Here is a 22,326-nt window from a genome sequence, read left to right on the forward strand (position 1 = left end):
GATTGTTTATTTGAGGAATTTTCTAACAAACGTGAGATTATCTCAGCAATACAAGATTTACAATTGTCAAATAACACCATCACAAGAAGAATACATGTAATTTCAATGGACATACAAACTCAGTTAAAAAGTGACTTGGAAATATGTAACTGGTTCTCTTTACAATTTGACGAGTCAACAGATGTATCAGACACAGCACAGTTAGCAGTTATGGTGAGAATGGTATTTAGTAACTTCACTGTAAAAGACGATCTACTGAAAATATTACCCATGAAAAGACGAACAACGGGTGAATATATTTATAATACATTCAGAATATACGCCAAGTCGATAGATATGCCTTTGTACAAGCTGTCTGTGATAACTACTGATGAGGCACCAGCAATGGTCAGTAATATCAATGGATTTTATTGCACTCTGCAAGAAAGATCATTCATTTCCAAACTTTATGTCCTACCACTGTATATCCACCAGGAAGCTTTGTGCAGTAAAATACTGCCCTTTGGACATGTTATGAAAGTGGTTACAAAAATAATCAACTCCATTCGAGCAGCCCCTTTGCAGCACCGACTTTTCAAGACTCTATTGCAAGACACTGAAGATAAAGAACCTGATCTCATCCTGCATACTGAAGTACGTTGGCTCAGTAAAGGTAAAGTCCTTACAAGATTTTTAAGCTTAATTGAAGAAATAAAAAAATATCTTCACGTCAAAAATGAAAATTTTGATGAACTAAATGACTTTTGCTGGCTGTTGGATTTATGTTTTCTCACAGACATCATGGAAAAAATTGAATTCTTTAAATTTGGAGTTGCAAGGAAAAGATAGACATGTCGCTAAAATGATAGGCTCTGTAAACTCATTTAAAGCAAAACTGGATTTGTGGATATCAAATTTGCAGATGGGAACTCCCGTTCATTTCCCAAATATGAAAAAAAATGGTAGGCGATAGTGAACTTAACTTGTCACCATTTGTTAAACATCTTCAAGTGCTTAAAGAACAGTTTGAAAAGAGATTTCAGGATTTCAGGAATCATAGATATCATCGAACCAATGACCTTCCTTTTACTTGACAAGTAAATATAATGGAAATAGCTGCATGTGTTGCAAAGCTTGTTCAAGTAAATGCTGAAGAACTGGAGCTAGAAATTTTGGATCTTCAGAATGACATTACGTTAAAATCCCATATAACAGATGAAAACTTCTGGAATCTAGTGGATAGAAAAAAGTTTCCATTCTTAAAAAGAGCAGCGTACAAGATAAAATAGTTTTTCGGTTCCACATACCTTTGCGAATCATTGTTTTCAACCATGAATATCATAAAATTAAAATATAGATCATGACTCACTGATGAGCATCTTGGTGATTGTTCAAGAACTGGAATATCATTATATTATCCTAATTATGAAGCACTGGCCAATGAAATGCAATTCCAAAGATCACACTAACTTACATATATATATTTACATTTTTATATAATGTAAACTTTTAAGTAATAAAACATTTGATTATAATGTAAACTTTGTATGTATTCATTTAACAAAAGAATTCAAAAAATTTGCTTGAAAAAATGGATGGTGCCCATCGCACTCCCGGCATTTTAGAATGTGCTCTAGGAAACAAAAAGGTTGGGAACCCCTGGTTTAAGGTAACAAGCGGTATGCCACAAGGATCAGTGCTTGGTCCACTGTTATTCAATCTGTACATTAATGATATTGGGAAGGATTTGACAAGCGACATACGGTTATTTACTGATGATGCAAAGATAGGTAGAGTAATCAGGAATGCTGCTGATATGCAGTCTTTGCAGAATGATTTGAATAGGCTAGAATTGTGGACATGTCAGCATAATTAGATATCCAATGTCATATTATATTGGTGGGATTAAGCTAGAAGAAATTGATGAGGCTAGGGATCTTGGAGTGTTAATAGACAGGAAGTCGAAGTTCAGGGGGCCATGTAACAGAAATTGCAAATACAACTCAAAGGATAATTGCAATGCTGAAACGAACGTTCACGTGTAAAGATAAGGATGTTATTTTGCCTCTTTACAAGGCCTTGATAAAACCTCACTTCGACTATTGTGCACAGGTTCTGGTCCCATGGTTTCTGTTGTGATTCTGATATATTGGAGAGAGTACAAAGGAAAGTTTTAAAAATGATATCAGGATTGTGGAATACTGATTATGAAGACAGATTGAGAATTTGTAGACTGCAGACACTAGCGAACAGGAGAAAGAGGGGCGATATGATTGAGACTTATTGATAGAATTTTTCAATTTATGGAGAGTGGGGAAAAGACGAGAGGGCATCCTTGGAAGCTGAGAATGAAGGCCACCAAGAAGGGTGTGAAGGCTAGATTTTTTTCTCAGAGGGTGGTGCATGGTTGGAATGGATTGCCTTTGGATGTTGTGAGTGCAAGCAATGTGAATGAATTGAAGAATAAGTATGATAGCTGGTGTGTGTGTGTGTGGTAGTCGCCTCCCTCGATGAGTCTATGACTCCCTGGAGGTCTCTCTTAATAATAATATGCCTGGTTGGAGAAAATGCTGAAAACATTAGAACAACATTTAGAAAACTCAAAATCGCTGCTGAACAACTAGGATTACAAATCAAGCAGGATAAAACTGAATATTTAAATGCATGCAGAAATCACAATCAAGCAGAAAATGAACAGTTTACCATTGATTACTTCCTTCAAATATCTTGGAACACTGATTACTCAAGATAATAAAATTAGTACAGAAATAAAAGCTAGAACAAATGCCACCAATAGATCTTATCATTCACTACGTCATTTACTATCTTCCAAAATTCTATCAAGCAGTATTATATACAAGACAATCATTAGGCCTATTGTTTTATATCAAGCAGAAATCTGGAGCACAACAGACTAAGATGCCTTTGAAAATAAAATTCTCAGAAAAGTCAATGGATCTGTAAGAGATAACACAGCAGGTGAATGACAACATAATCAAGAACTATATGAACTTTTTAGATCCCCACTTCTGGTTGATGAAATTAGAGCACGAAGATTGAGATGGATTGGACATATGGAAAGAATGGATGAGGAGAGAATGGCTAAATAAGAATTCAAGATGAAGCATGATAGAAAGCAACCTAGAGGCAGACTGTGGAAGCTTTGGTAGGATAATACCCCAAAAAACTTAACTGAGATGAGAATCTCAGGATTAAGATATAAAGGAATGGAAGAAGTTAATATATGCAGCAAAGAACCTTAGAGGTTCATTAAGCTGAAGAAGAAAATTATGAGGGCAGATAAAGCGTGTGTGTGTGTGTGGACTGCAGGCACAGGTAAGCAATTGAAAAAGAGAGGTGATATGAGAGAGGTCTACAATCTTCTGGACGGCTGGTAGAGGATATCAGCTGATGAAATTTGTTATATGGGAGCATTCTTGGACGTTAAATAAGTTTGTGTATGGTTAAGAAAAGAGCAGTGCCTGAGTGGACAATTTGCTTATTGAAGTGGTGAGTGCATCAAGTGTAAATGAGTTTAAGGGAAGTTATGATAGCTGATGTATGTGATATATAGCCTACTTGACTCCCTGGAAACAATATAAAAACATTTGACATCATCAATAGTGAAGAATATTTCAGAATAGTTAATCTAAAGTAGTTTCATCACTTAACAGAATAGGAATGGAAAGGTTAACAAGAGAGAAGTCAGAATGACAAGAAAAGGAACCAGAGGAAAACCAAGATTTAGGTGGATTGATGTAATTAATAGTTCCTTGAAAACTCAAATTGTAAGATCTAACAATACGATTAAAAAAAAACTGTTGATAAGAAGCTAGTAATAATGTAGATATAATTATATAGTACAACCACTGAGGATACATACAGTGCTTTTTTACTGGCGGTACACAACAGTACGCAGTACCGGCACCTTTTTTCTTAAGTTTTTAAAAATTTGCGATTTATTGACAGCAAAATGTATTATAAATATTCCAGTAGATGGTACTGTGTTCAAGAATTCAATTTTCAGTTTTGGTTACTCATAAGTTGGTACCTTGCTTTCCTGTTTCATAGGTTGGTACGCAACCAGAAACAGGAAGTTGTGTTCACTTCCAATTGCTTCCAATATCAGTTTATCAGTTCTATATTCATTTAGGTCATCTCTGTTTGTACGGACAACTTCTGCAATGTTCGTCGGGATAGTAGGACCTCCTCTCACTCAGTTCAACCCTAGCAAATATGTGAACTCATGTGAACTCCGAGGTCATCATTCTGCAGTTGATACCAAAAGCAAAAACGAGCTAGAGACAATGAGGGTATATCGGAGGAGATGTTAAAAGTGTGGAAGTTGCTGTAATAACATCTTCATGGTGAGTACCGGCACCTTTTTTCCCAGAAAAAAAGCACTGGATACATATCAGGTAGTGATATATAATATCTTGTAAGTAACCTATTGCCCAATGAAATTCCAATGCAAAGTGCCATCTATAAATAGCAATACAACCTAGGAGTTGATCATGGTCATAACCAAAATTCATAAAAATAAGAAAATACCATAGGCAAAACTCCAACATTATTTCAAAGCCAAATGTTTGTAGAAACTATGAAAGTTTCATAAGTTGACCTGAGAGCTTACAAGAATACAATCCTCACTATCTCTGAGTTGCCTTAGCTTGCATTACTTAAAAGACATGGGCACTGCTCAAGTGTCCATATATTCACCTATTACTAGTGCATTTATGAAACTTTTATCAAATGCACTAGTAAACAGCGCCTGTGTCTTTTAATTAGTACAAGCTAAGGCAACTCAAAGATACCAAGGATTGTATTAAAACTTTCATAATTTCCACAAACATACAGCTTTGAAATAATGTTGGATCTAGTATCCACTTTGCCTATGTAATTTTACATTGCCGAAATGAAGCCTTATGGCTCTTCTTTTAATAATAAACCATTTCTCTCCTTATATTCCACATATCCCTAGCAACTATCCAAGGTTGATCTCACAATGATCAACCTTGACCATATTGTTACTATCACTGCCTACCCTACAAGGAACACTGTCTCTTTGGCTGAGCTACTTTAATGTGAAACCATACCAAATGGATTTAAACAGTTATCAATGGTACCAATGAACATGTATTATCAATAATCAGAAACATCAGAGAAATATTTGTATTTTAATTAGAAATCACAAGAAACCCTATACTATTTGGATAATGCTTTCAGCAGACAATTTTCATTTTTATTTACAAAAACAGCACTGCATGCTTAAAAACAATGTTTTTCGAGTGTAACAGTAAATTTCAGTTTGCAAAAAAATTGTCAAAAATACAGAATGGTTTTCATATTTCCATATACAGCTACACAATTCAGCAATGACTTAAAACTAAATTCAAACTGAGTTTTCATTTGATTTCTTCCTACAGGAATGTAAATGTGAAATACTAACCAACTGCTCTTTATAGTAACCAAAATTTATAATCAAATCTGCTGGGGTCCATCAAGATAAACTGCTTAAAATCCATATGTTTATATTATTTTACTATTATTTCATCAATAAACAAATATAAATGTTCCCCACTGGTGGAAGAAATAATTTATATTCTCTATCAATAGTCTTACTTTGTATGTCCCGTCAGACTACTTTATAAATCAGCAATAGTCAACAAACTTAGCTGTTGTCTAGCAACCACAAAGTTCTGTTGATGAGAATGATAAAAACATCTTGCTAATAATAATGAGGCAGGAAAATAAATTTAGTTAACAAAAATGTGTAACAAAAGGTATTTTATATAACATGTCTGATACCATTCTAAATCACTGTCCTAAAAATATATGAATTTTCATAATTACAAAAAACTGTCAACAAAGTAAATTATTTTATTTCACGTGCCAATGATGTCGTATCCACTCTCCTGTTAAGTAACATAGCAAATTTTATAAATAATCACTGCTCTAAAAAAGAAGAAAAAAAAGACTAGATCTGGCAACAGCAAAATCTGACAGTTTTCAAATGTCATAACTTACCATAAAAGTTAATGTTTTTCCCATTAAAAAATATTTGATAAATTTATAAACAACCCATATAAATCATGAACTGAATATAACAGTTGTCACATTCAGTTCATGAATTGTACACGAAGTGAATGTGACAACTGTTATAAAAAAATATTTTGTTAACAACCTATAAATATGATGAGCTGGTGAGTGGAATGTATTGCCTGATATTGTGGCAAATGCAGATACACTGAATGAGTTTAATGTATGGTTTGATGGGTTTTGTGTGCAACAGTGTATACAAGATTATGGATTAAAGTATAAGATGGTCAATCAATACATTTATATGATGCCATGGTTTTGCATCTATTATTTTTACCAATATTCTTTTTAATTCTGAAATCAAAATATAATTGCACAATAATCATTAAAAGCCATTAACCAATAATAAAAAATTCTAGGCTTGAAGAGCTACTCACTGTAAATTGTTGATCACAAATACAATTTCAAGTAAACAAGAATAATTTTCACGCTTAGTTACCAATGAAGTGCATGCCAAATTCACATAAAGTGTAATAAAATTACTTATAAGAAAATTTACAGTTGACATGATGTCAGTAGAAAGGTAGAGAATAACAAGAATAAAATTATATATGGAAATTTTGAAATGGTAGATCAAATTTTTTTTTCTGAACCACTGGACACCTGGGATTGGTTGGAATTAAATCAAGTCAACTAAGACCAAGAGGGCATTATGTCTGTTAATTTTTTGCATTTGGCAGGGAAAAAACTCCAATTTTGGAAACTTATAAAAGGTTCCTTGCACTCTAGATGGGATTCAAATCCAGAGATCCTTCCAACTGAATTGAAGGATACATGACACAATGACATTTCAACTGTTCTATGCAGGCAGTGAATCTGAACAGACAATTGAAAATGAAATTAATAGTATATTTCACTATGGATACCATATACTAAATTTCAGCACAATTCAAATATTTTTAAGAGATGTAGTTTAATGCAACAAACCATGTATTTACTCTCCCACTATAAGCCTTAGTAGTAAATAATCCTAATAACTATTGAATTTGGAGGGGGGGGGGTAAAGCTGGCTCAAATGGCTCATTATTTGCTAGTAACAATTTACAGATTTTGAGGAAAGAGTAAGAATCAGAGATTTTAGGTATGAAAGAGAATACATTTGCGCTTGGTAAGCTGAGTGATTAAGATATATTTGAATCTGCTGTGTGATGACAGGTGAGTGAGCCATACTTCAGAACTGGCTTGATCAACATCTTGTATAGAAGTAGTTTAAGTTTCATGCTTAGCCAGCTATAGCAGTTGAGTAACAGATATAGCTGTCCTATCCGTATTTGCTTTTGAGCAAACATGAGTGACATGAGTTGTAAAGTGAAGCTCATTATTTAGTTGTATCCCTGAGTATTTGGCTACTGATTGTCATTGAATGAGAGTGCCAAACATTACCACCTTGAACTTTGGGGATACTCATCTTGTGAACTGTTCTTGTCTACAATGACATCAATTTGCCATTTTTGAACACTGTTCCAGTTCCAAAATCGAATTTTGCAGTTTTTCAGTTGCTAATGTAGGTGAGAGGGAGCACATCATTCTTGTAGGATCATCTGCACATAGTGCTGTTGTGGTGGCAACTGTGTGTGTATGGGATGTCAGTCATATACACAGCAAAGAGCAGAGGTAAAGATACCAAAGTTAGAGAATCAATACAGTAGTTATACGTTATCCATATATTATTATTATTATTATTATTATTCCGAGCAACTCCAAGGAGTCAACAGACAACTATTCGACATTCACACAGTATCTATCATACCTCGCCTTGAACTCATTCATGGTCATAGCACCCACAACAGACTCTGGCAGCTTATTCCACTCATTCACCACTCTCCAAGTAAAAAACCTATCTCTAACCCCCCTGCTAACCACATTCTTGCCCAGCTTCCATGTATGGCCCCTAGTCTTCCCACCACCAGTCCTATTCTCAAAAATATCTTCTGGATTAATCTTATAGAAACCTTTCAGTAATTTGAATGTCTCAATCATATCACCCCTTTTCTGCCTATCGACCAATTTTTGCAACCCACAAATCTTCAACCTGTTCTTATAAGGTTCATTCCACAGACCTGCTATCATCTTGGTCACTGGATCCTCTCCACCTCCTCCCCATCAAGAAGAAACCCTGGTGCCCATATCTTGGCATAGTGGTCTAGATGGGGTCTTATCAAGGCTCGATACAGAGGAACAATAACTTGTTTGTCTCTGCTTGTTAAAGTATTTTTCAGAAGCCAAGTGATTTGATGAGCTGATTTAGCCACTTTTGCAATGTGCCCCCTAAACTTCAATTCCCTATCCACCAACACTCCCAAATCCCTGGCCTCATCAATCTCCTGGAGTACGGTTCCACCAATGTGATATACTGCTGCTAATCTTTTCACCCCAAAATGCATAACCTTACACTCTGCCAAATTAAATTGACATCCGTTTTCCCTGGCCCAGTCCTCCAAACTATCCTGCAAAATTTTGACATCCTGTGCACTCACAATTGCTCTACCTAACTTTGCATCATCAGCAAACAAGTGAACACTTCCTCTCAGATCCTTTCCTATATCATTGATGAACAAATTGAAAAGTAGTGGTCCAAGAACAGAACCCTACGGCACACCACTCGTCACAAGCCATCTTTTGGACTCAACTCTTGAATAAACCACTCTCTGGTATCTCTCCATCAACCACCCCCTCCTATCCATCTCACCAACCCTATATCTATCCCCATCTGCTCCAGTTTAATGATTAGAGTTCCATGTGATATCCTGTCAAAGACCTTGGCAAGGTCCAGTAGAATCACTGTAAACCCATTACCCTTATCCAGTTCAGCCATCACTGTGTTATAAAACGTCAGCAAGTTACTGGGGCATGATCTACCTTTCACAAAACCATGTTGTCCCCCATACAGTATCCCATTTTCATCTATTCAATCCTGTATTCTTTTCTTGACTAATTTCTCCAAGACCTTGACAACGATTCCTGATATGCTAATCGGTTGGTAATTTACAACAGCAGTCTTGGAACCTCCTTTATGCAGTGGAACTATTTTCCCCTCTTTCCACCCTCTCGGGACTATCCCAGACCTGAGACTCAAATTAAACAAAATGGTCGAGGGTACTGACAATTCTTTAGCTGCTTCACGTACAACACGAGCTGGTATACCATCCGATCCCACAGATGTATTGACATTGAGGTTATGCAATAGACTACTCACCTCCACTTCATTCACCACAATTCCCGTATAATCTATTAGTTCATTCATTTCTGCAATGTCACCACCTGGATGATATATTCTTGCAAAGTGCTCGCTAAGTAACTCAACTATATCAACTGATTAGATGACTTCCCTTCCATCGGCATTCTTTAAAATCATTCTGCCATATACATTTTTTCTTTTACTTGCAACATATCGAAAAAACTGTTTAGAATTCTCTTTAGCCTGCATGGCCAACGTTCTTTCGTAATCCTTTTTTGCTTTTCTTACCACATTCGTTACCCTTCTGGCCCGCATTTTATACCGTTCATGTGCTTGCCGGTCACCTTTATCCTTAAATCCTTAAATTATCCATAGTTGTTTCTTTTTTTGCAGCTCAAGCTTAATGGTGTTATTCATCCATTTAACCCCTACTTGATTTATTATTCGGACTCTAGGTATACAGTCAGCCATTGCTTCATGCAAACACTTCTTAATCACCTCCCATGCACTATCAACTTCTAGCCCTTGCAGTTGTACATGCCATGGCACTGAACCAATCAAACTCCTAAGCTTGTCATACTTACCAGCCCGATAATTCCACACATACCCTGTCTTAATTGTAAATTCCGCACCTTTAGCCACCTCCCAAGTCAAGACCCTATGATCACTCTCACCAATTGATGGCAATGTGGTCATATTAGTTACAGCTAAATCCTCAGATGCAATTACTAGGTCAAGCACTCTCTGACCCCTAGTATTTTCCATTACATGCTGTCGCAAATAGTTATCCCTTAATAACTGCATAAAATCCAATTCCTTCCTCCCGTGTGTCCTCTCCTCGCTCCAATCAATGCGACCATAGTTGAAATCTCCCATAATAATTACCCTCCTTCCACTCGTTTCTTCTATTTGCTTGTGCATACTGTCACCACCATCTTTTCCATCACCTGGTCTATAGCAGCACCCGATTGTATATTTAGTTCTGCTAGCCACAATCTCACACCAAATGGCCTCAAATGTGCTCTTTTCTCTATCCTGCAATTCAACTTCTATTCTCCTTGGTTGCAGCTCATCAGCTATCATCAACAATACTCTTCCCCCCCATTTTATTCTTCCTGTCATTCCTGAACACACTATACCCATCACATTCAATACCACTAGCTATATCATCTACAGTCAGCCATGTTTCACTAATGCCAATAACCTCTGGTCTGGAAGTGCCAACCAAGGCTAAAAATTCTTCCTTCTTGTTCCTAATACTCCTAGCATTAGTGTACATGAATTGCAGATCCCTGTTAGCCCCATCCCTACCTTGATGCCTTATACTAACTATTCCATTCTGATTTGTTGTCCTTATTCGCTTGGGAATATTATACTCATTCATACACTCAACTGCCTCCCTAAGGTCTGCATATCTACCCCCCCCTTAATAAATCTAGTTTCCCTGATTCTGCACATCCACTTCATTCAACAACACTTTTTCAAGTCTCCTTACACCAAATCCATTCAAATGGAAACCATTCATCTTATATAGATCCTTTTGCCCATTGAACTCACTCCACACGTCCACAAATTCCACAGCACTTGTCATGCATAACCCACGCATAAAGTCATTTGCAATTATGGCCCTAAACGCTTCACTGTCATACCGAGGCAAAAGACTAATCATCCTAACTCTCTCACTCTTTTTCTTTTGCTACCTCAAACAATTCATTCAGGTCCTCTATCATTTCCATTTTATCTCCTTTTAAATCATTCGTACCTGCCACAACTATCATTTCTTTCACCCTTTCCTTTTGCTCTCTAATAGACTCACTTACATCCTTGATGGTTGCACCAGGTTGGTATGATTTTGTCAAATCCTCTACTAACACACCTCGTACTAACGAATCTCCAAACAGCACTCGCTCCTTCATTTTGTTTATGGTCACAATCATACTCTTATTTTTCCTATCATACTTTTTATTATTGGCTGGTACACTCGGTAGACATTTGTGCATACACTCTAGCTGCCACTTTGCTCTATGTATCGCTCCGTTCAACAACGCGATCTCACTCATTGCATGTATCTCATCTTTTTTATTATCTGTTAAATATATATACACATAAAAGGTGTACCACCTTATTAATAAAATATTCTGGATCACAGAGAAAGTTTTTTCACTTAGTTAAATTATACTTGCCAAGAAATTGTATTCTCTGTGAATCCTTTATGGGCTAAAACAATTGATATGAAGTCAACAACCTCTGTAATACTACGCTACTTGTATCACAGACGTTGTTCATGTGGAGTATCTTCATGATTATCATGAAGATACTCCACATGCAAACTTTGTTTGCTTAGATTTGGGTAAAGGATTAAAGAAGAATATAATTTCTTGGCAAGTATAATAAGCACTACTCTGTTGTAGCTTTAGTCAATAAGACACATGCATGAACTTGTGACTTGATATTTAATGAATCAGTAACGTAACAAATGTTTTGTTTTGTGCTTTTAGCTATAGTATTTTCGAGATGAAAAGTACAGGGTGCCCAATTTGGACCTCCCAAGTTTCAACATGTTACTACTACTTAAGTGAACAGACACCATGGTGTCGAAATTACCAAGTGTTTGTAAAAAAAATTCTGGATGAAACTTGTAGAGTTTCTGGAACATTTGAACAACCCAAACCTTACATATTTCTGTATTTCGATTTTTTACCGTTCTTTGAAACTAGAGAGTGTTCAAATGTTTTCAGAATGACCATGGAACAGAAGCAATTGTGAGGAAGAATAAGGGTATTCAAGAAAGTGGAATTATTTTAAAGACAGGAAGAAAACATAGGTTGATGAGACCAAGCAAAGCCATTACAGATTTGACTATTGAGAAAGCAAACCAGGTGGCTAGAAAAAATTAATCAGTTTTCTATAATCAAATTATATATGATTTGAGTATATACAAGATGGTTCCTTGTTATGTCAGTGATGAACAAAAATAAATATGCACAACAACCTGCCAGTGAAATTCTGAACAAAGCTTATTTTTTTCTCACCTATGATCAGTCTGGAATTTGCCATTACTGTTCAGAATTGAAATAGTGATCAAGTTTTTGGAAACAAAAACTGGCCTCTACCAAGAACATGATACCTTCGTATGGAAGGGGGAAAAAAAAGAAAAAAAAAAGAATATAGTTTTTTTTTCAGAGGTATGATTTTTCCAGTACTGATTACCTTAGAAGGAAAGCCTGATTGGTGAACATTATGCACACTTATTTTGTAATACACAAAAACATTCTTGAAAAGATAATGGTTTTAGCTTTAAGACAATGCACAGACCGCACATGTGGAAATGGAAGTGACATTGATAGATGGATCAACCACAAAACATATGCCCTGGAGACTCAACTTGTGTGATTTCTTGGTTTAAAATTTAATATGGTTACTAAGGCACAAAGTTGTGCAAGTACTTCACAACTTTATGCCTTTATCCAAGCCTGTGTAAATATTTATTTGTTCATGCTTGGATAAAAGATTAAAACAAGAATACAACTGGTTAAGTATAGTTTACTTTCTGACCAAGCCAAAAAATTTTCTACAAACCATCTCTCCTAAGTATTTTTAATAATATGCTTGTATGCCTTATGTATCTTATGGTATCTACTGCTGAGACCACAATAGAGATCTTAAACTAGCCAGAGTAATCCTTTCCACAATGCACAGCTATATACACATCTGAAAGGGGGGCTGTGCATTATGGGATAGTGAGACAAACCGATATAAAGTCAACAGCCTCCACAGAAAAGTAGCCAAGTCATGAAGATACCTCATGACAAACACATTTGCTTGTTCATGATTATATAAGGATTAAAACAAGAATATAATTTCTTGCCTAGTAAAAGTGTGCAAAAACATTACATTTCAAGACAAAAAGAGCAATACTTGGGTTAGCGCTCAGAACAGGGTGAGAGAATTCATAACAGCTATTAAAGGATTGAAGTGTCGAAGGCAGGTCACATTGCAAGAAGTAACACTCAAAATGAACAAGGATATCTGAATGGTGCCCCAGAGATATAAAGAATTACAAGACCAAAGAGACAATGAGAAGATGAAATTAAAGAGATTCACTCAGATTCAGTGAAAGAGGAAAGCTCAGGATAGGACAGAATGGAGGACTTTGGGAAAGGCCTTCATCCAGAAGTGGACAGAAATGTCTGATTATGATTATTTCAACTAATCTGTTAATATTTTTTTCCTCTGAAAACTCTACAGAAAATTCTCTTATGGAGGGCATTCTAAAAGTAAAGCCTCTGTGATAGTTTTCCACCCAAAAGGGATATGTCAATGAAATAAAAAAAAAAATAAAATAAAAGATAATTTGAAGTTTATTTTCATACACTATTCTCAATGTAATCTCTCTCCTTTTGATACATTTTCTCCAAGTTTTACAAAGCCAATGTAATAACTCTTCAGGTTGTTTTTGGAATTATTTCCTCACCTTTGTTTTGACATACTTGTCATTTTTAAAATTAATATCCTTTAGATATGTCAATTTAAGAAATCACCAGAAGTCTAATGGTGCTAAATCCAGGCTAGTTATTCCATAAGTTCAAAACAGATATCTTTAATAATTACTGAAGTAAATGCAGTTGTATGCAGCCTCACATGTGTCAATGCTGCAAAAGCCATGGATGGTCTTTGGCACAAACATGATTAATTCATTATTTCAATTTTCTCAAGGTGTTCACATAACTTTGTGAATTTAATATAATCTCTTTTACCACACAGCCCTGGTGAATAAACTTTTCTTGTTTCAGAAGACAGTCAGTCTGCATTTTCTAGCAGAAGGGCGAGTTATATAAACTTTTTTTGGTCTTCAAAAGCAGGATACCCATTCCACAGACTGAATTTTCATTTTGGGTAATAATATCAGCTTGGTTGGCTGAGTGGAGAACATGCTAGCTCTCCAACAGTGAAAAGTTTCAAATCCCACTATAGTTATAGACATTTGTAATTGTCTCTAGGTAGAAGATGAATTTGACTGCTTAGCACAAGACCACTCCGCTGACTTACTGATGACTGAAGTGGTTTTAAAAAGTTGCACGTTTATTCTCTAAACATGCAACTTTTCTACATGTTTCATGCAGGATTTCTGTATTATGTAAAAAAATAAACTATGTAAAAACATTTTTTAAAAGTCCTGTGCTCATTTAATGGTACTAATGTACTATCAATTTATAACCATTCCTGGGTGGGAGTCGCATAATAAAAAAAATCGCATACACAACTTTTGTTCCCGGTCATAGTTTTGTAAAGAAAAGCATTGCCTTCCCTCTGGTAATGCTGAAGCAATCAACAGCAATCTTCCAGTCTTGTCTGTTTCATTTCACTAGTCTACTGAAGTGGTACCCAACTTGCACTTCAAGGAAATAAAAGAACAAAATAAGATTAAACATGTCAAGGCAACTCACACTTTGAGTGCTATGCAAGCATAATCATGTATATGCATGAGCATTAACATGCTTAAGCATGCATAGCGCTTGAAGTGCAAGCTGCCTCGAAACAACGTTTCTAATACATTAACACATAGGCATCTGAAATGCCTCTCACACTTAGCTGCAAAAGGGATAAGGAGTACACTGACATAACATGCTGGGATAAGAAGGTGGCTGTGCCACTTTCTTATCAATGATCTGATCAGATCACACTTGGACTACTGTGCTCAGATTTGGTCATCTAGTTTTCAATGTGACGTGGAAATATTAGAAGAGTCTAGAGATGAGTAAGGCAATATTTGGACTCCTAATGGTGGCAACAGAAAGAGGTTAAAGCAGTGTTTCTCAACGTGGGGCACACGCCCACGGGGGGGGCCAATTTGAATATTTTGGGGGCAATTAGAAAATGTACATGTACATATTTATACATATTTGTATTATACTTTTTCGGAACTTGGCTGACTATTATGCTGGGGGGGGCATCAAGATCTTTGAGACTTGAGGTGGGGCATGATCCAAAAAAGGTTGAGAAACACTGAGTTAAAGGAATGTAAATTACAGAGTTTAGCGGATAGGAGGAAAACAGATGTTTAAGTTAGTGAGTGAGGGAATTTTATCAGATTAATACAGAGGGTATAAAAAAGAAAGAGAGATTCTTGAGGGGAAGAACCAGAGGCCATCCCTAGAAGTTGTGTAGGAATGGTGAAGAAGGGTGTGAGGAACAGATTTTTTTACATGGAGAATTTGTGCATGAATGGAAGGATTTTAAAGTTCAATATGTTGCTGGTTGAGTGAAACCTTCCACGAAGAGTCTGCTGACTCAATGGAGGGTGTGAAAGTAATAAAATAGCAAATAAATATGCACATAAACATGGTAAAACACAAGATCTTTTCATATATCTGAAAAGTATGGTACTTCAGTAAAAACGATGAAAGCAGGTTAAAGCAAATTAAAGCAGGTAAGAAGTAGATATATTAAAAGAACAGCATATAATAAAGATTCACTTGAGCTTACTTATAATATTACAAATAAATCAAATATTTAGCATTAAATAATATTTTGACTTTTCATTAATATTCATTTAATATATCTAGCATAACAAAATATATAACAATAAATATTTATCAAAAATAATTTCATAATATAAACAAATTTATATGTAATGACGTTTCTAAATAAAATAGCTTATATGCAAAATTGCATCTGAAACAAAATACAATAAGCAGGACTTCTTAGAAATACATATATATAAAAAAATTAGCATGCATATTTCATGCTATTATCTTTTCTGCTGGCACAATTTCTTCACAGTCAATTATAAACTTTTTTTTAAATGACAGGAAGTGAATTCAGGATACATATCAAATTTATGGTCGTCATTTTTTTTAACCCTTAGGTAAAGCTTTTGATATAATGTGAAGAAATGTGTCCAATGTTAAAAGTTTTTTTTTTTTTTTTTTTTTTTTGTAGTTGAAGGATAAATCAAGCAAGCAACTATCTAGCCACTACATGCTGAATAAACAGTAGGCAAACATGCCAGTAAAAGCACAGTAAAGATACGAGTCATTAACATTCGTGAAACTAGTTTGACAGAATATAATAATGCACCTAAGTAAAACATAGTGCAACTGTAACCAGTTTCACAAGAAAGACTAAAAGCAAAATATATATAGCAAGCAAAAACCACACCACATTTGGTTAGTTAATAGATATAATAATGACCTTAAACAGGAGAAGAAAATGAATCTATTCTAAAGAAAAACCACAAAACAATGTAACATCTATTCTTAGAGGAATTCTAAGACAAAAACAAATGAAAGCAAATAAGGAAAAAGCATGCAAAAATAAATAAAAATAAAAATAAAAAACATTCTCTTATACTGATTTTTATTATTACTGAAACAGTTCTTTGAACTACAACAATTCAGATTCATCAATCTGAGACCAGATTAAGAAAGCATACAGACATACACAAAAAACATGGAGACCTCACCAACATACCTTCAGCCACCATTTTCCAGAAAGTTGCTACAAATGTAATAAACACCTGAATTACTATGTGGCTCATCATTCACATTACTTTTCATAAAAAAATAGTTAAGGATTGCTGTTAATTTTATAAATCAAATATTTATTTTCTATATTCACAGTAATGAAAGGGATATCTAAGTAATGCCACATACATAACAGAATGTCTGAATTATAAGAGATGTATAAAGATAATAAGCAAATATGTATTTCTGCATCTAAAAACAAAAGTGAAAAAAATGAATCACATGCTACTGATAAATGTTATTTTATAACAGCCAGTAATAACTAGAAAATATAGATCACCATAAAATCTTAAGCAAAATATCTGCCTTTAAACTTCGTTTACAATATTGCAGCTAATTTTATTGCTTAACTATATACATATAAAATACTTTAATGGTTTATTTTATTAATCAAGTAGTGGAGATGGAGATTTATAGAGTAGGTGCCCTCCCTCGATGTATTTTTGGACACCTTGGAGGGGTCACAAAATAATAATGGTTTGATTTCAGTAAATGTATTCTGTACACATGAATGAAAGAGAACATCCACTTCATGTTAGATTCCAAATACACTGCAAAAAATTTGGCAGATTTTCATTAAACATTGCACAAACAAGTTAGAATCTTATCCGGAAACATTTTCTGTCTCAATATTTAAAATAATAACAAGAGACCTATTTAAATATATTCTCAATGAGAATAGTTAAAATACTTGAAATAATCGAACATTTAAATTTTTTTTTTTAAGCTATTAAAAAATACTTTCAATATCTTATAACAAACACAAGACATTCAAAATAACTCAAGATTCTTGTTTCGGTAATCTAAAATGTGAACAGAAAAGGTTAAAAATTATAAACAGATTGAAGGCTACCATGCTCATCACCTGTCATCATCATCATAGCACCTACAGGGAGTACAAGGACACATTGAAGAAGACCCCTTTTTAGTCACTCATGCCTAAATTCCTATCATCTCTCTCTCATTTATACTCTCATTTAGAATAATGCACTCACCATCTAAGAGTAGTCTACTCTGCACATCCATGAGAACCTAGACTTGAGATGTTTCCTGACCACAATTTTAGTCAGCTCCTTACTAAAACTTATATTTCTATCATATTGCCTTTCATTTATTCCTCCATACTCTGAAGACCACATTCCCTCAGTCATCATCACATAGGCCAGTTATCATCTTGATTACCTGCCAATGGATCTTTTCAACAATTGTAACTGTATCAATAACTGTATAGTCCAAATGTGATGTTATCAGTCTTATAAAAGTAAGAGAATCTTTTTTTTTTTTAAAAAAAAAGTCTGAAATGTTTTCTTCAATACTGCAGTTATCTGATATAATATCCTAACCATCTTAATAATGTGATCCCCTAAATTTTAATTCTCTGTTCACAATAACCCCTAGGTCTCTGGCTTTACTGACTACTTGCAGCAAATTCTCTAACATAATACTCTACTTGCAATCCTTAACCCAAAATGCATGAATGACCTTGGACTTAGAAATATTAACCTGACACATTAAAAACTACCCAAGAACTGGTCTGTTCAAGTCATCCAGCAGGGATTCTGTATCAGATATGTCCCTATCACTTGCCCCAATTTAGCACCAGTAAATAACTGGATATCATCTTGACCTAGACCATTCCCAATATCATTAACATTCAAGTTAAATAAATGAAACCAATACAGAAACCTGCAGTAGTGCTCCACAGGATTCTTCTTCTTAGATTTGGCACCTCTATATGTCACTTTCTAATACCTATTAGTCAGCCATTCTCCAGTCCATGTCACAAGTTTATTTGGCATACCCATTCCTTTCAGTCTGTATAACAACCTTACATGTGAAATCTTGTCAAATGCCTTGGAAAAATTCAGAAGTATCATGTTATATTCATTTTCTTTATCCAGTTCTGCTGTTATTATACAATGACAGCAGTTTGCTAAAAACAAGATCTATCTTTAATGAAACTATAATGTCTTCTATAGAGGATCATAGTGCTATCTACCTATTTTCAGATGTGATTTTTAATCAGTCTTTCCAATACTTTAATGACCACACCAGAGATACACTGGTCTATAATTTGTGTCACCAGTCCTAGTTCCAACTCTTGTATAACAGAATTATCTGCTCTACTTCTACTTATTAGAAATCATCCATGTGCTGAAACAAGTCGAAAATCAGATCAGGGATATTGCTAACTCACTTGCACATTTCTTCAGCACTTATGCTGATATTCTGTCAAATCTCTTAAAATTCTCTTACATATCCCTTGGCCTGTATGGCTAACATGACCATTACTATGTTCAATCTATTCAGGAAACAGTGAAAAATCAATGTTGCGTATCCATATGGATACACAACACTGATGATAGTGGGTTTTTTTTTTTCTATTAGGAGTGAAAAAGAAAACAATTCTTTCCCCTTTCTTAGAAAGCCAGTCAACTTGGCTGCACATCAGATCCATATCTTTCTGTCTATAGGAAACCTAACTCACAGTGGTAATTTTTATTATTATTGTATTTTATTTTTATTTATTATTTAATGGAACTTTTGAACTCTGTCTACTGGTTGAAGAGCAGATATGCCAACTAGCCAGCAAGGTACATCATCATCTTTCACACCATCACCACCCTTTCTGAAGTATTATTAAAACATTAGGAAATAGAGTTATAACCATCTGTTCAGATCTTATTACTAGCCTCAATGAAATCAATGGCATTTGTGACACCTTCTCAAACAGAATTAACAAAAGGGGGGGCTAAGAATCAGTTAGGCAGAGCCCCCCTTAGTATATATACACACACAGGGGATTTGAAACAGAAGTAATAACCATTTGACCTTAAGCAGGATAAAAATGAATATCATGATGAAAAGAAGCTTAGTCTGTTGATTAGATACTTAACGTATCTAATCAACAGACTGCATGTTTGAATACCCCCCCCCATGGGTATGGATGTTTATGATTGTCTTTAGATGAGAGATGAATTTATTCAGCCAGTGTGAGACCACCATATGAGACCAGCCAAATAAATTCTAGAGGTCTGGAGTGGCTTGAAAAAGTTCCATGTTCAATCTCTAGAGTGGGGTTTCCAAATTATGTAAAAAAATAAACAAAAAATAAATTAAATTAAAAAATAATAAACAAAATCCTTAGTCCACCCACAAAGTCAATGCACAATGTTTCCAACCTTTCATGGGAGTCACTTAAAAAAAAAAAAAATGTATCAGCTTTCAGAGATGAACTGTAGGCTGAAAAATACAAGTCACATTGCAAAACAAGTTTGAAAACGAACCAAATCTTGGAGCCTGAATGACAAATTTTGAAAAACAGTTTTCAGTCAGGGAGTAATGTAGTGAAGTTGTTTGCAAGGACAGAAAAATTCCAACATCATGGTAGACTCAAGAAGTTAAAGAAATAAGAAATCTTGTGTGATGTTTATGTTCTTTGCCTGATGTTAAGCATATGGGCCCATTTTTCTTTAGAATATCAGTTTTAGTTATAATACAAATTCATATATAGCATTTGCAAAACAAACATTTTACATTGTTACAACCATGCACTTTGTTAGTAAATAAATATGTTAATTATGAATTTACTTTGTCTCTCCCTCAATCTCTTTAATTCTTAAGTTAACTTATTTTTATAATAATCTCCTGGATCCAAATCTGTGTTATTAACTGAAAATAAAAAGTTAGTAAACCACTCTCATATATCACATCCAAATAAATTCTGAAGAAAAAAGGACAAATGAACTTAACATCAGGGAAAGAACAAACATTATAGAAAATTTCTTATTTCTTCTCTTCACACTTATCAAGTATAGTTTCTTCCTCTCTTAACAGTGGTCATTGAAATAATTAACTCATACCTGTTTTTCTTTGAAAACAAAAAAATTAATTTGTGCATAACCTTTCTTGAGTTTTTACTCAAGAAATATTTCTTTCATTTCTTCTTTAATATATCAGTTCCTTTATTAATTCATTAAAATTATCTTGGTATTCCAAAGTTCTCTTATTTCTTGTGGAAACTTCGTTATCCTTGAGCACACAAAGTTCATCACTTTTGAGTTTACACCATTTAACTAGAATAAGTTTGTTGCTCACTGCATCACAATTAACTGTCCATTGCTTTAATTATTTTTATCACTTTTATACACTCAAACTTAAAAAGAAATTCATCTGTTGATTTTAGAACTGTTTGTTTCCCCTCAAAAAAAGCTCTTTTTGACTAAAGAAACATCCTTTCTTATAAACTATATTTTTCCCCTGAACTTCCAGCTTTTGGAACCTATTCTGTTCTAATGAACAGTTGTTCTATTTTTCTCTCTCACTATATCAACTTCCTTTTTGGAAATGCAAACTTTGCACCAGCACATTACTTGCTGATGTGACAAACAATGATTTTGTTTTCAGTAAGATGAAAACAAAATCGTCACTTGTGTAAACAAGACTACAGTTCTTTCCTAGCATGAAGACTAAGAAAGTTCAATATTTTCTTCTCTCTCAAGTTTTTTTTTTTAACTTACAGAAATAAAAACTAAATTTGAGATGAATACTTTTTACTGATATTGCAATTAAACAGTTTAAGACAGGCCGTAACTATACAAAGATTTATTTTATATACCAAACATTACCAAAGAAATAATGCATTATCATTTTACATTCAGTGAAATGTTTACATGTATAAACACAAGAAAACAATTAATAAAGTGCTATATCTGGTCAAGCCTTCTCTACAACAGTGAAACTTGAAACTCTAAATAACAAAGAAGAGAAAAAATTAACTTTCAAAATGTAGACCATCCAAAGAATGTTGAAAATATCACGGACAGAGAAAATGAAAAACGAAGATGTTTTAAAGAAAGCAAAAATGTTTCGTAACATCTCATGTCTCATGGAAGTCTCATAACATCCATCTATGAAAAGAAACTTCTTGACTAAGTTCTGTTCAAAAAAAAAAAATGTGAAAGAGAAACTTGGAGAAGTTTCTCCAAGAACGAAAAGAACATTAATGAAAATTATTAAAGAACAAAAAATTAAATATTTTGGACATCTAACTAGACAAGAAGGCATTCAGAAATTAATATTAAAAGGGAAAAACTGGACAGAAAAAGAAGTAGATCCAGGAAAATGTGGTTTGAAGACATTAAGGACTGGACTGGCTTGAATTACCATAAATGTTCCAGAGCAGCAAAAGAAAGAAAAAAGTTCCATGACATTGATTGCCAATCTCCTTCTAGCAGGATGACACTTGAAGAGGTTACATGTACAATAAAACCAAACCTTATCCTTATTTTTATTTATATAAAACTGGCCATTATTATTATTTTTTAATGCAAGATAATCTGATATTGCTGAATAGCAGATATCCTACAGAAGATTTAATTCAATCAGTAGAGCAGAAGTCTCATAACATCATCTATAAAAATAAAACTGAATATGAGAATTACACAGAAACTTCTCTACTAAGTTCTGTTCAAGGTAAGATTTATGTAAACATACTTGAGAAGCTAAAAAAAAATGTGAAAGAGAAACTTGGAGAAGAGCAAG

The 22,326-nt window shown here is 34.3% G+C and overlaps 1 protein-coding gene across 6 annotated transcripts in view; it reads right to left on the reverse strand.

Moving 5' to 3' along the window:
• Wdr59 (WD repeat domain 59) overlaps positions 1–22,326 on the reverse strand; it is a 261,127-nt gene that overhangs the window by 61,860 nt on the left and 176,941 nt on the right. For 3 of the 6 annotated variants that reach the window (XM_090397476.1, XM_090397475.1, XM_090397474.1), the window contains exon 21: positions 16,730–16,756. The exons of the other annotated variants lie outside the window; for them this stretch is intronic. In XM_090397476.1, the coding sequence (XP_090253602.1) occupies positions 16,730–16,756 (27 nt within the window). The remainder of the gene's footprint in view (positions 1–16,729; positions 16,757–22,326) is intronic. 6 annotated transcript variants of the gene reach the window in all.

Source organism: Typopeltis vanoorti, chromosome 9, assembly GCF_054136105.1.
Source record: "Typopeltis vanoorti isolate ZY-2024b chromosome 9, IOZ_Tvanoo_1.0, whole genome shotgun sequence".
Lineage (NCBI taxonomy): Eukaryota > Metazoa > Arthropoda > Arachnida > Uropygi > Thelyphonidae > Typopeltis > Typopeltis vanoorti.